General features: G+C 40.2%; 1 protein-coding gene across 1 annotated transcript in view; it reads right to left on the reverse strand.

The window, feature by feature from the left end:
- BUB1 (BUB1 mitotic checkpoint serine/threonine kinase) overlaps nucleotides 1-12410 on the reverse strand; it is a 44810-nt gene extending 32400 nt beyond the window's left edge. The window contains exons 1-8 of the mRNA XM_055327683.1: nucleotides 12297-12410; nucleotides 8763-8822; nucleotides 8545-8683; nucleotides 7355-7551; nucleotides 4061-4104; nucleotides 3161-3261; nucleotides 1209-1261; nucleotides 925-1109 (exon numbers count right to left, since the gene is read on the reverse strand). Coding sequence (XP_055183658.1) covers nucleotides 925-1109; nucleotides 1209-1261; nucleotides 3161-3261; nucleotides 4061-4104; nucleotides 7355-7551; nucleotides 8545-8683; nucleotides 8763-8822; nucleotides 12297-12322 — 805 coding nt within the window. The 5' untranslated portion in view covers nucleotides 12323-12410. The remainder of the gene's footprint in view (nucleotides 1-924; nucleotides 1110-1208; nucleotides 1262-3160; nucleotides 3262-4060; nucleotides 4105-7354; nucleotides 7552-8544; nucleotides 8684-8762; nucleotides 8823-12296) is intronic.
- Between the last annotated feature and the right edge of the window lie 812 nt (nucleotides 12411-13222).

Raw genomic sequence — 13222 nt, forward strand, 5'->3', positions numbered from 1 at the left:
AAATAGTCATGGTCCTGCAAGTCATTTGAAAATGGAAGTTTTTAAAAGAGCTAAAATCTCTAGGTGTTTTCTAAGAAGAAACAGGAGCCGAATGTATTGAAAGGTCAGTGTCACTTGCAGTGACTGCTTAACATAACCACCCCACATACAAATCAAATCCCTTGGCTGAGACATTAGGTCACTGTGTGAAAGAAAAATGAATCTGTGCATGACACAAAATGGGTTCTCCATGAGTGTTAGCTGCCTGTTCTCAGTTGTTGAACAAGTGAAAAATGGTAAGCAAAAAAAAAAAAAAGGCCAACAAAGCAGTTATCCAAATGGCTTAGATGGTATAAAAGCCCTCAATGAACAAAAGTTCACTTTCCTCTCTAAAGTCGACATTGTTACAGTAAAGATGAGCTCAGATGTTGGTGTTAGCATTCAGGGTTTTCCCACGAGGGATGAAACCTGACATGCTATATAGCCATAAGCGACATGGCCCTTTGATCAGAGGACTCCATCTGACTGTCTCCTTTGTCATGCTTGCAGATTTTAGACAGTCTCTTCTCCATTCCAGTTCCTCACCTGATCCTTTCATAGTAAAAATAACTAACTTATAGGTTTAAAATTACCATATTCAGAAATTCAAACCCATACAGATAATATTTAAAAGCTTAAAATATCACTAAAAGGCAACATTGGTATACCTATTTTATCTATATCAGTGCTGTTTCAACTCTGAGCTTTGCTGTCACGACAGCAGTTGAGTCCCTAGACAAATGTGGCTACTCGTATTTAACAAAGATTTCTAGGCTTCTCACAGATGAGCTAGAGACTTTACAGATTCTTTCAGCTTAGTCAGTTACCTGTTTAAAAAGGTAGTTTACTCAACAGTTATTATTTTAAATGACAATAGAGTATTTTAAATCATAAGAGTGCAAGTACCCCACTGTTCATGTTTTCTCCGTTGATTGTATTTCTGGGCTCTCAGCTCTTCAAAGGAAAATTCTGATTCTCCACGAATAAGCTTCTCCTTGCAATACATAACAACCTGCTGAACATCAGTTCTGGCTGCTGCAGATGCTTGTGCAGAATAACCTGATTTAGAAATCAGGATCACCCTTTGTTCCCTATAATGGGGAAAAATGTATTATTTACCACAGTATACTACTAAAATAGCTCTTGAAGGAAACTAAGTAATAGATACTGCACAGGTTATATATACTTGCTTTTTTGACTCTTTATCACAAGCTGAAGACATTACCCCAGAAATTTCTGAACCCTAAAAAGACAGAAAAGAAACATAAGTATTCACTTAACTGATGAGAAACTAGCACCCAAATTATTTCACAGAACAATATGAAAGTATTGGAGGAGCTTCTTAATCATCACTAGGTTTATTTATTTTTTATTTTTAAAAGATTTTATTTGTTCATTTGAGAGAAACAGAGCTACCAAGCAAGCACAGGAGGAGGGGCAAAGAGGGAGGAACCCAAGTAGACCCTGTGCTGAGCACAGAGCCTGATGTGCGGCCTGATCTCTTGACCCTAAGATAATGCCCTGAGCTGAAACCAAGAGCAGATGCTCAACCGACTAAGCCACTCAGGTGCACCAATCATCAACTAAATTTATATATGTTCTTTAATTTAATTATTAGTTATTGATTATTAATCTTATAACTTTTGTAACTAAAGAGTCCAATAAGAAAGTGATTTAAAAAAGTTCTTCTTGGGGGGTACCTGGGTGGTTCAGTTGGTTAAGCATCTGACTCTTGATTTCAGCTCAGGTCATGATCTCAAGGTTGTGAGATCGAGCCCACTTAAGATTCTCTCTCCCTCTGCCCCTCCCCTGCCTCACTCCTTCCACCACCTCTTCGATAAAAAAATTTCTACTTGGTAGTAGAGAAGGGCTCTTATTTCCCTCCAACTGACAGACTAGGAGCTGGACCAGTGCCAATGTGTTATGGGATTAATATTCTAAAATTCTTTATCAATTAAAAAAAAAAATCACAAAAATTTCCTCCTGGTACTATTCTATTCTCAGGAGTTCCCAATGCTAGTACTGATTCACTAAATAAATATTTATTGAATATCTCATTCATGTCATGTCCTGAGCTAGGTCCTGGAAATGTGACCATAAATAAGACCCATCTCTGCTGTCTAAAAGTTTACATAATTGGGGCAACAGGAAGCAATGAGGCTGGTAAATGTGTAGAATGTAAAATGAGATCGTTTGAGAATCTAAGTTAGAAATGCATATTCCATGTCTAGGAATCTGTTACATCAATAAAACTTGCACATGTGCACTAAGAATTAGTGGATTTAGCTTAGAAGAGGTCCTTAGCAAACTGAAAGAGCAATTGTACCACAAAGAGGAAAGCTTCTAGAAAACAAGGCTGAAGGAAGCAAAGACTTGAGCCGAAGAGATCATAGCAGGGCAAAAATCTCAAGGAGGATGAAGGACAAGTACAAGTAGAAGACCATTTTTCCCAATTATAATGGCAGGGAGGGATGCAGTTACATTTACTGGTTAGTGGCAGAAAATTGACAGATGTCATCTAATGGTTTTTGTTGTCTCATTTAAACACTCTTATTGTCAGCTCCTGAAGGAGAGGTTAGAGACCTCTAGGTCCCAAGTTTGAGAGAAGTGAAGTTTAAAATCACTACAAGGTGGCATTAGAGAGTGAAAGGGGACACATAAATACATAAAACATAAAGAATAAACCAGGAAATTGGAAACATAATTTCTGGAGAGGAGTAAAGCCCTGGTTGAGGTTATAGGCACCATCTTTCTAAGCTCTTGAGTTTTTTAAACAGAGCTCAGGAACCTCTAGGTGGGTACTGTCCAGTGCAGGAGGGATTCCGGGGCCTAAGTGAGGAAGGCTGATAGACAAAGAAGAGAAGCTGCTAAGGAGGAAGTGAAGACAAAAGGTTACATAGTGGGGGCCCCTAGGCCAAATAAACACAGGAAGCTAAGGCCAGACTGTAAGTTATTTAAATTTAATATTCGAAGTGAGCAGTGGTAGATGACGACAGGCCACAGGTGCAGGTGGCTGACAGAGAGGTTAGAATCAGAGGGATAATGTCAAACAAATGAAATGTCAAAGTGGATGTGAAAGGCACCTAGATGACCGTTAAATGCCATTCCCCATTTCCACATAACCCACGAATGTTATTATTACCTGATTCTTAGAAATGCAGGCTGAGTTATTTCCTGGATTTGATTTTGATGTCATCATTTGGTTTAAAATCTGAGCATTATGCAGAGGTTCTGAGGTTCTCACTATAGGAGGAAAAAGGATGAAATAAAGAGAAAGAAGGGTAAGATCATATTAAATAAAATTATTACAAATACTTTCCCCTGGTCTTTCAGTAAGTAGCATAAGAAATAAAACAACTCATTGACCACTGTCTCAGAAAATTGTAACTAAAACATTTTTTTTAAGATTTATTTATTCATGAGAGACAGAGAGAGAGAGAGAAAGAGAAAGAGAGAGGGAGAGAGAGAGGGAAGCAGAGACACAGGCAGAGGGAGAAACAGGCTCCATGCAGGGAGCCAGACATGGGACTCAGTCCCGGGTCTCCAGAATCACACCTGAGCCCAAGGCAGCTCTAAACTGCTGAGCCACCCAGGCTGCCCTAAAACACTTTTTAGATAAGAGAAACATTGTAGAGATAATTTAAACAACAGGATAGGATAGTTGATACTTATTGATGTCAAGAACAACATTTCTATAAAGAACATTTCTTTAAAAGTTGCATTAAACACTATGATACAATTCAGAATAGACGGATTCTCAGATTCTCGAGTAAGTCTTGTCCTCTATCTTGGGCAATTTAAATTTTTTTTTAAGTCCTAAAAATATAATGAAATCAAGTTTTCTTGTGGGTTTGCTTATTTAAATTGTTACAATAGAGTTCTGCTCTCCAGAGATTTTTTGCAAGGCATTATTACCAGGGCGCCTTCCCCATTATCTAAGACAATACAGTCAATAAATACCAGATGAATTTTTTTTAGGGAGAAAAAAAGGCAGTGCATATCAGAGACTAACAACTTAGACATTTAGAAAGTACTATTTTACCTTGAGTTGGCAAATGCGTTTCGGTGAGGCGTGCCTGAAATAACCTGAATGACAGGAGTGAAGGCATCAATAAGGATTATAAATTTAGTTTAATACATATTTGTATTAAAGTGAAAACTATATCTATCTAGATCGATCTAAACCTATAGAGATAATAAACAAACAAACAAACCTATCAAGATAGCTAATCATAAGCTAGTTAAGACTGAGGTTAAAAAAAAACATGAGAGACTCCTAACTCTGGGAAACGAACAAGGGGTAGTGGAAAGGGAAGTGGGTGGGGGGGGGTTGGGGTGACTGGGTGATGGGCACTGAGGGAGGCACTTGGCGGGATGAGCAGTGGGTGCTATGCTATATGTTGGCAAATTGAACTCCAATTAAAAAATAATAATAATAAAAAAAAGACAGGTCAAGAGAGAACGTAAAGTTGAACATTAGAATTGCTTCAAAATTAAAAAAAAAATTCTGGGATTTTCTTCATATCCAATACACTACATTAGAAAAACCCACTTTTGCCTAGTTCATGTTAGTATTTCTTTTTGTTTAAGATTTTATTTATTTATTCATTAGAGACACAGGCAGAGGGAGAAGCAGGCTCCTTGCAGGGAGACTGATGTGGGACTCAATCCCCGGTCTCCAGGATCACACCCTGAGCTGAAGGCAGGTGCTAAACCACTGAACCACCCAGGGATCTCCTGTTATGTGAGTTTAAGAAATACTAACATAGGGGATCCCTGGGTGGCTCAGCGGTTTAGTGCCTGCCTTTGGCCCAGGGTGTAATCCTGGAGTCCCAGGATCGACTCCCACATCAGGCTTCCTGAGTGGAGCCTGCTTCTCCTTCTGCCTGTGTCTGCCTCTCTCTCTCTCTCTCTCTCTCTCTCTCTCTGTCTCTCATGAATAAATAAATAAATAAAATCTTTAAAAAACAACAAACAAAAACCTCACATAACCAATGTACCCTCTTTCTCTGTGTATCAAGCACAAATGTTACAACATGGGATGCTTGAGCTCCCTATGTTAAGCATTCTACACATCTGGAACATAATGAACATATAATGTTTAGAAGAAAAAAGTCCAAAACTTAGACTATACTCCAAAAGGCAGATATATTACTGCTCATCTGTGAGAACTTTTTTTAAATATGTCATTTCATGGCACCTTTGCACACCAACTCACCTGCCAAGTAATATGCAATTTCCAAACCTAACATTTTTGGGTGATGTGAGCAAGAGTGTATAGCATAAAGAGATGAAAAGATGTACAACCAAATGCCAAATCTTTTGAGTCTTAATTCAAACAAACCAGTAACTTAAAAAAGAAAAAAAATCTACAATGTTTTACATGATGAGGAATTACTGAATATTAGAGGATATTAAAGAACTATAGTTAAAATTGGAGGTTTGAAAATGGCATAACATTCTGTAAAACAAAAATCACTTTTTAGAGATGTTTATGTGTTTGGGGTAAAATATTTTGCTGTCTTGGATTTGCCTAAAATTCCTCTGCATAGAAAGTCATGATCAAATGTTAATATTTATTAAAAATAGGTGATAGGTAAATAGGAAGTTCATTATACTAATTTTTTTTAATGTATGCTTGAAAATTTTCATAATAGGGACGCCTGGGTGGCTCAGTGGTTGAACATCTGCCTTTGACTTAGGGCATGATCTCAGAGTCCCTGGATCAAGTCCCACATCGGGCTCCCCTCAGGGAGCCTGCTTCTCCCTCTGCCTGTGTCTCTGCCTCTCTCTCTCTCTCTCTCTCATGAATAAATAAATAAATAAATCTCTAAAAAAACAAGAAAAGAAAATTCTCATAATAAACTTTAAAAAGAACATGAACACTGTAGCAAAGCTGAAAACAATGAGTGTATTAAATGCTGGTTTAATAAGTTTTTTCATATGCTGCTAGAGAGGGGGCCAATAAAAAACTGGTATTACCTTTTGAGTAGGTAATGTAGTTATAAGTACCAGAAAACTCAAAAACTCATACATCCTTTGATTAGTTTCAATTCTGAGAATCTATCAGAAGGAACGAGATAAAAATAGGAAATATATTGGGAGAAAACTCTATAATAAAGGAAAAAGACTGAGACAAAACTGCAGGTGTATTAAAGCAGTGTAAATCCTTTAACAAGCAGAGAAAAACATGCCAACTAAAATGCCAGGTTTCTTCTGTTTCTTTGGTTTTCTGTATTTTTAAAATTTCCTGGGCAGCCAGGGTGGCTCAGCGGTTCAGCGCCACCTTTAGCCCAGGGCATGATCTGGAGATCCAGAATCGAGTCCCATGTCAGGCTCCCAGCATGTTGTCTGCTTCTCCCTCTGCCTGTGTCTCTGCCTCTCTCTTCTCTGGGTCTCTCATGAATAAATAAATAAAATCTTAAAAAAATAAATAAAAATTTCCTAAATGAGGTATATTAAATCACAGAAAACAATAAAAGTTGTGAAAAATGAAGTTATTCATTAAAATATTCACTATGTTGCTCTTTATAAAAATCAAAATGTGGAAACACCTTTAACGCCCATTTAGAGACCACTTCATAATTTTTTTTTAATTTTTATTTATTTATGATAGGCACACAGCGAGAGAGAGGCAGAGACATAGGCAGAGGGAGAAGCAGGCTCCATGCACCGGGAGCCCGATGTGGGATTTGATCCCGGGTCTCCAGGACGCGCCCTGGGCCAAAGGCAGGCGCCAAACCACTGCGCCACCCAGGGATCCCTAGAGACCACTTCAAATATGACATAACTCTGGGACAGATTTTCACCTACTTTATAAGTAGTATAAAAATTCATAATTTCTTAAGGGCAGGATAAAGCTCAATATACACAACAGATAATACAGTATGATTTACTGTTAAAATATACAAATCCAAGGATGCATACATAGGCATAGGAAAAGATAAAAGATAACCGGAAGGCAATGCACCAAAATGTTGACTGTAATATTTCTGGGCAGTTTCCTTTTCTTTATACTATTCTGCACTATTCACATTTTTACAATGAGAAGGTTTTCCCTGTATAAACAGATAACAATAAAGGATTTTTAAGAGCAAACATGACATTTTCAAGTAGGAAATACCATGCAGAGTTTTTTGTTTTGGTGTATTTTGTTCTTTTTTTAAGATTTCATTATTTATTTATTTGAGAGAGAGAGAGAGAGAAAGAGAGAGGGCATGAGCAGGGAGTCAGATGCCAGGCCCAATCCCAGGACCTCAAGATCATGACCTGAGCTAAAGGCAGATGCTCAACCAACTGAGCCACCCAGGTACCCTGAGTTTTATTTTCAAACTACCTGTAGTGTTGTTGCAGCAGCTCTCTTGGTTCGGCCTGGTTTTGAAGTCCTCTTCGAAACACAGCACTGGCATGCTGCAGCTCTCCCTGACCTTCCAGATGCCCCGCCCAGGCTACATAGAGAGGAGATGACATGGTCCCGATCCCATGGTTGTACAGAAACTCAAAGAACTGATGAAGATCACTGTTGTACTCAGCCTACAGAAACCCAAAGCAAACAGATATAAGAACAAAGGAATTGCTGGTCTAGGTATGGCCCAGAGCCCAGCCACCTTCTATGCTCAGTCTTCATGGAGGCTTTCTAACAGCAAACCTAAAAGTTAAACTTATTCCTTTTCTTAACATTCAGTGTCCCCCAAATTACCCACACTATTTCCCAGGGTAGTGACTTCCGTAATGACTCATGATATAAGTGTTATGGTTGTCTTAATCAAGCTTGCTCAAGTGCCATAGGGTGCCTCAAATACTGGTATTTTGTAATTTAGTGAACAAATCCATTTTAACTCTATCCATTCATGATTACTAGAACTCATGCCCTCAAAGCCTTCATTTCAAGACTGAAGAGACCCAACCTTTTAAAGCTTAACCTGAAATAGCCTTATTCTTTTAGTACTAAATTTACTTCCTGAGAATTAATATTTTCTTAATTATTTACAATGAATCTAATTTACTCCCAGGAACCCTCTGAGTACCTGGCAGTGGGAGCTTATCTTTCCATCCTCACATACCTCTTATTCAAAAAACTTTTAATTTAATGATTTCTATCTCATGTCATAATACTTACTTGATAGAGGAGGAGGGCTTTATTTTTTTAAACTTTTTTTTTAAGATTTTATTTATTTATTCATAGACACAGAGAGAGAGAGGCAGAGACACAGACAGAGGGAGAAGCAGGCTCCATGCAGGGAGCCCGATGTGGGACTCGATCCCGGGTCACCAGGATCACACCCAGGCTGCAGGCGGCGCCAAACCGCTGCCCAGGAGGAGGGTTTTAAAATCAAATTCTTGACTCTGTAATACAGAAGCCAAAAGCTTCTAAAATACACATCTCAGCCCATACAACTTCTAAAAATTTTTTATTACAAACAGAAGAATTAAAACAAGACGATCTAAAATGATCTTAAAATCTGGGGAAATAAGCAAAAGTATAATATGATTACAGTTTGATTATACATCTGAAAGTATACTTACAAATTTTAAACAATAATTGATGAATCTTGGGTCATTGTGGTATTTCTTCTTATCCAAAAACTCCTTCATTAAATGTTCTAATAAAGTTGTCAAGTATTCCTTATTCTCAGGAAAATTCTCTTCTACCCACCGCATGTAACTAGAAAAATATAGATAGCATTAATTTTCAGGGCAGCATATAGTTTGTTTAGAGGAAAAAAAATAAACTAAATGCTAACCTTTCCCATTCACCAAGTGGGTCATCGCCCTTGTAGCTCTGCATATGGGCTTCAAACATTCTAGAAAAGAGAAAAATATGCACATAACTTATTAGGGATGATTCCTAAAAGCAAAAGATATTTTTTTCATTTTATATGTCTCATTTATACACCTTAACATGAAAATCTTAAATACTAGTTCAGATGCTATATTAAAAATTAAAAGATTATTCACTTGGAAGTGGTCAGAAAACTTAGATGCAGTGTTTTTCCAGAAGAAAGCAAGACCCAAAGTCCCTGAAGCTAGCCCTTATGAAAGAGGCAGCTAGAAGAGGGTCTCGGACTCTATCCCTAAGAATCTCCTTCTCCTGTCACTGATGCCCAATGTTGCTACCATCATGAGGGGCAGTGTCCAGAAGTTGCTATTCCTCACATGATGAACCCCTCCTCTTGCTGCTCAGGAGCTTGGCTAAGACTTTGCTAGGAGACCTGAGGGGGCTTATGAGTGGGTGTGGGAGCCTAGGGCACCACCAATCAGGTTCCCAGATAGTTTGTTTTCTGGGCCTCAATGGAACACAGCATCCCTGAGGAAGAACACATAATGGCAATGTTCATAAATCAGCCACCATGGCTCCCTCTGCTTGCTGCTACTTCTGCATATCCAACCACAGCTTAAAAAAAAAAAAAAAAAAAAATCAGCCAGGCAATGAAAGTTCTCTAGGGGCACTTCAGTGTTAGGATGGGGGCAAATGAACAAACAAACAGAAACAAGTAAAATAAAGTCAGGTGACATTAAGCACTTAGGGGAAAAAAACAAAACAAAATGGGAGATGAGGCAAGAGTGTGTCAAGAGTCACAATTTTTAGATAGAGTGGTCAGGGAAGACCACTCTCTCTGAGGGGGTGACACTTGATCAGTGCCAGGGGGCCATGAAGCTATTAAAGTGTGCTGAGCTGGAAGGATGGGGTAACAACATGTAATGTGCATTTTAAAACATCCCTCTTGTCCCTCCAAGTAAAGGGGACAGAAAATGGGAACACAAGTGGGCAACCAGTCAGGGAGCTACTATAATCCCAGTGGGTGTGAACTGGACCAGGGTGGGAAGAGAGCAAGTACGGAATTTGGGGTGTTTTGGAGAAAGAAACAATGAGACTTGCCTTTGGGATTGCTTCACTGGGTGTGAGAGAGATTCAAGCTAAGAAAGACGTCAGGTTTTCCATTAGAGAAATTACATGACTTTCGAAAAGAAAAAAAAAAAGGATTTGAAAGCAATACTTTCTTCTGGCTATCATATCAGTATACCAATGAAATCAATGTTTCTTATGACTCAAAATCTAGAAGCCAAAAAAGAAAAGCTAGATAAGCTAGATAAACTATATACACACACACATATAAAAGCTTCTACATGTCAAGTAAAACATTAAGAGTCAAAAGAGAAATGATAAACTGGTATAAAAAAAGAGCTTTTAGAAATTGGGGGGAAAACAATGAAAAAAAAAAGGGCATTCCACAAGAAAATACTCAACCTCTCTCATAAGAGAAATTTACCTCATTCAGATACAATTTCTCAGCTATGAGATTGGCCAAACTAAAAAACAAAACAAAACAACAACAACAAAAAAAACATGGCAACCATGTATAGATGAAACAATGGAAACAAGCACTCTCACATCTTGCTTGCAGGTAAGAGTGCTCTTGATCCCTCCCAAGGGAACAGGTAATATCTGCCAAAATTACAGATGGATCTACTTTGACCTAGCAAATCTACTTCTGGGACTCTAGAAAACAGATACATCTGTACATGTATGTGCAAAATGCCACATGTACAAGATTTTTCACTGCAACTCTATTTAGCAAAATGACTGTCAATAATCCAAGGTTCCATCAATGGGAGACTTTTTGAATTGATTATGGTACATGAAATATGTAGTTGTAAAACAGATCGAAAAAGAGCTCTATAAACTGATAGAAATCTCCAAGGATACTGTTAAACAAAAAAAGCAGTGTATATATGCTCTGCTACACTTTACACGAAATATAGGCAGGAATTGCACACACATATACATACATAACACTCATCCATATACACACATACATGTATGCATATAGATATACTCATGTATTATTATAATATAAATATATCGCAAAAAGAAACATTTGAAAAATAAACTAGAAAAATGGTTATATATCAGGGGGTGGGTGAATAGATAGGTATAATAAATCTCAGTGAATACTTTTCTAAATCTTTTTCAAAAACTAAATAAATGTATTACTTACTTTTAAAAATTAAGAAGTAATTACTTCTAAATTTTAATCTCCTTTTCATGCCTCAGACGTGAGGAAATTTTCCCCAAAATATGTTAATAAATAAGCTGCCCCAAATAAACACTTCATATTCCCATACCAACCACATTTTCCTAGTAAAATGGCCTGAATACACTGTAAATTAATACTGAAAACATCCAGTTCACTGGAGCAAATTAGTCTTTACAAAGTCAAAATAAGGTCAGAAATACTTGATTTCCCTTTTTAAAGTGGGGGAAAACAAGCTTCTAAAAGTGAAAGTTTTGCCGGCTAGACTGAAGGCTAACGAAGTCTTAAAGCAAACAGGTTTTTGCTTTGGCTGTACTTAATGATCTCCGCCTTCTGATCCCCAAGAGAGTACATTACCTTGGTGCTGATAAAACTAACCGGTTTTATTTCCTGTCACATATAACTGAACTGCTTTAAAATGCGTTTGAAACAATCTAGATAAATCACCTGAAGTCGTAAAGCAAAAGTGTGGGAATTTAAAGAAATCGCTAGCAGGTTGACATAAATGATAATAAACATAGCTTTAAAAAAAAAAAGTTCACGTTATTCACAAGACTTTTTTCAAATTGATTGTGGGATTACGGGTAAGAGCTATTGTAAGTTCTCTCCCTACTGCAGTTTTCGGGTTGTTGTTTTTTTTTTTTTTTTTTTGACTGTCTTTGAACGTTTCTCATGAAACCTACACGCAAAGCTTAGGGTTGTTGATGAGAGACACACAGAGAGAGAGACACAGGCAGAGGGAGAAGCAGGCTCCATGCGGAGACCCCGCTGCGGGGCTCCATCCGGAATCCCGGGGTCACTCCCTCAGCCGAGGGCGGGCTCTCAGCCGCTGGGCCACCCAGGAGCCCCAAGAACTTCGGGTGTCTGTTGGGTTAGACACTTTTTTTCTCCCAGGGCGGCGGTCCGCCCAGAGCGGATTCCCTGCGGAGATTAACCGAGAGCTCGGAGGGAGGGCCTCACGAATTTGGCCATATTCCCCTAAACTGCCACCGTGCTGGCGGCCTGGAGGACGAGGGCCGGGGTCTCAGCGGACAGCGCCAGTTACACGGTCCGGGGTCCTATCCACGACCCACGAGTGGCTCACAGCCTAGCTGGGTGGGAGTGAGGGCGGGGAGGAGACACTCCAAAGCCACGGCGGGGGCGGGGGCCTGCACACCCCGAATCCTAGGTCACGCCCACCCCGCAGCCTGCAGACGGAGACTGCGCCCCCGCCTAGCCTCATCCCACCAGACCCACACTTACTGAAGGACATTTCCCGGGTTATCCATGGCGAGAGGACGCAGGCCCGCAGCAACACCGCGGCACCAGCGACGAGCCGCCGCGGATTTGAATCTCCCGCGCAGCCGCACTCGGCTCAACGAGCGTTGGCACGGCGTCTGGCGATTGGCCTCGGCTGCAGACGGGCTGGCCAATCGCCGGCGCAGTTGCCGGGAGCCCTTTGTCCCGCCTCCCCCCGGCGCGCCGCTGCTTCCTCCCGCTCCCGCGCTGCCGCGAGTCCCGCAGTGAGCCCGCAGACCGCTCAGCGCTGGTTGGCGTTTGTCGTGCGGCGTAAAGAGGGGGAGCCCCGCGACGCGGCGCGCGGCGGTCGGCGCTCCAGGGCTGGTTAGTGCCCTGGCCCGGGGCGTGATCCCGGGTGCCCGATCGAGTCCCACCTCGGGCTCCCTGCATGGAGCCTGCTGCTCCCTCTGTGTCTCTGCCTCTTTCTCCCTGTGTCTCATGAATAAATAATTTTTTAAAAAAATCTTTAAAAAAAAAAAAAAAGATTACACGTGGCCTATGAAAATGATGGGTTAGCGCCCTCGCAGACTTCTGGGCTTGATGTAACATCTGAAAGGCTGTAGGGGTGCCCCAGAGCGGAGGAGGGGGCTGTTTCCTGCATCCAAATGGCGATTAAAATAAGAATGGAAGAGTTTGGGTAGATTGTAGGATGCCAACAAGGAAACTTTCAACATCTTCTGTGGAACTGGGAGCTCTGGAGACTCAAGTTCTGGAGAATTATAAACAAAGGGACTTGTGAAGGAGTCCAGATGTCTAGGAAGGAATATGTAGTCTGCTGATCACTTCCTGCCTGAAAGTGAATTGGAGGAGTCTGCCTCAGCTCCTCTGCCCCTTGGACTTTAATGACTTCCCATCCTGCCTCTTCAGGTTGTTTCAAAAGTCACATAACA

Source organism: Nyctereutes procyonoides, unplaced genomic scaffold (assembly GCF_905146905.1).
Source record: "Nyctereutes procyonoides isolate TBG_1078 unplaced genomic scaffold, NYPRO_anot_genome, whole genome shotgun sequence".
Classification (NCBI taxonomy): Eukaryota; Metazoa; Chordata; class Mammalia; order Carnivora; family Canidae; genus Nyctereutes; species Nyctereutes procyonoides.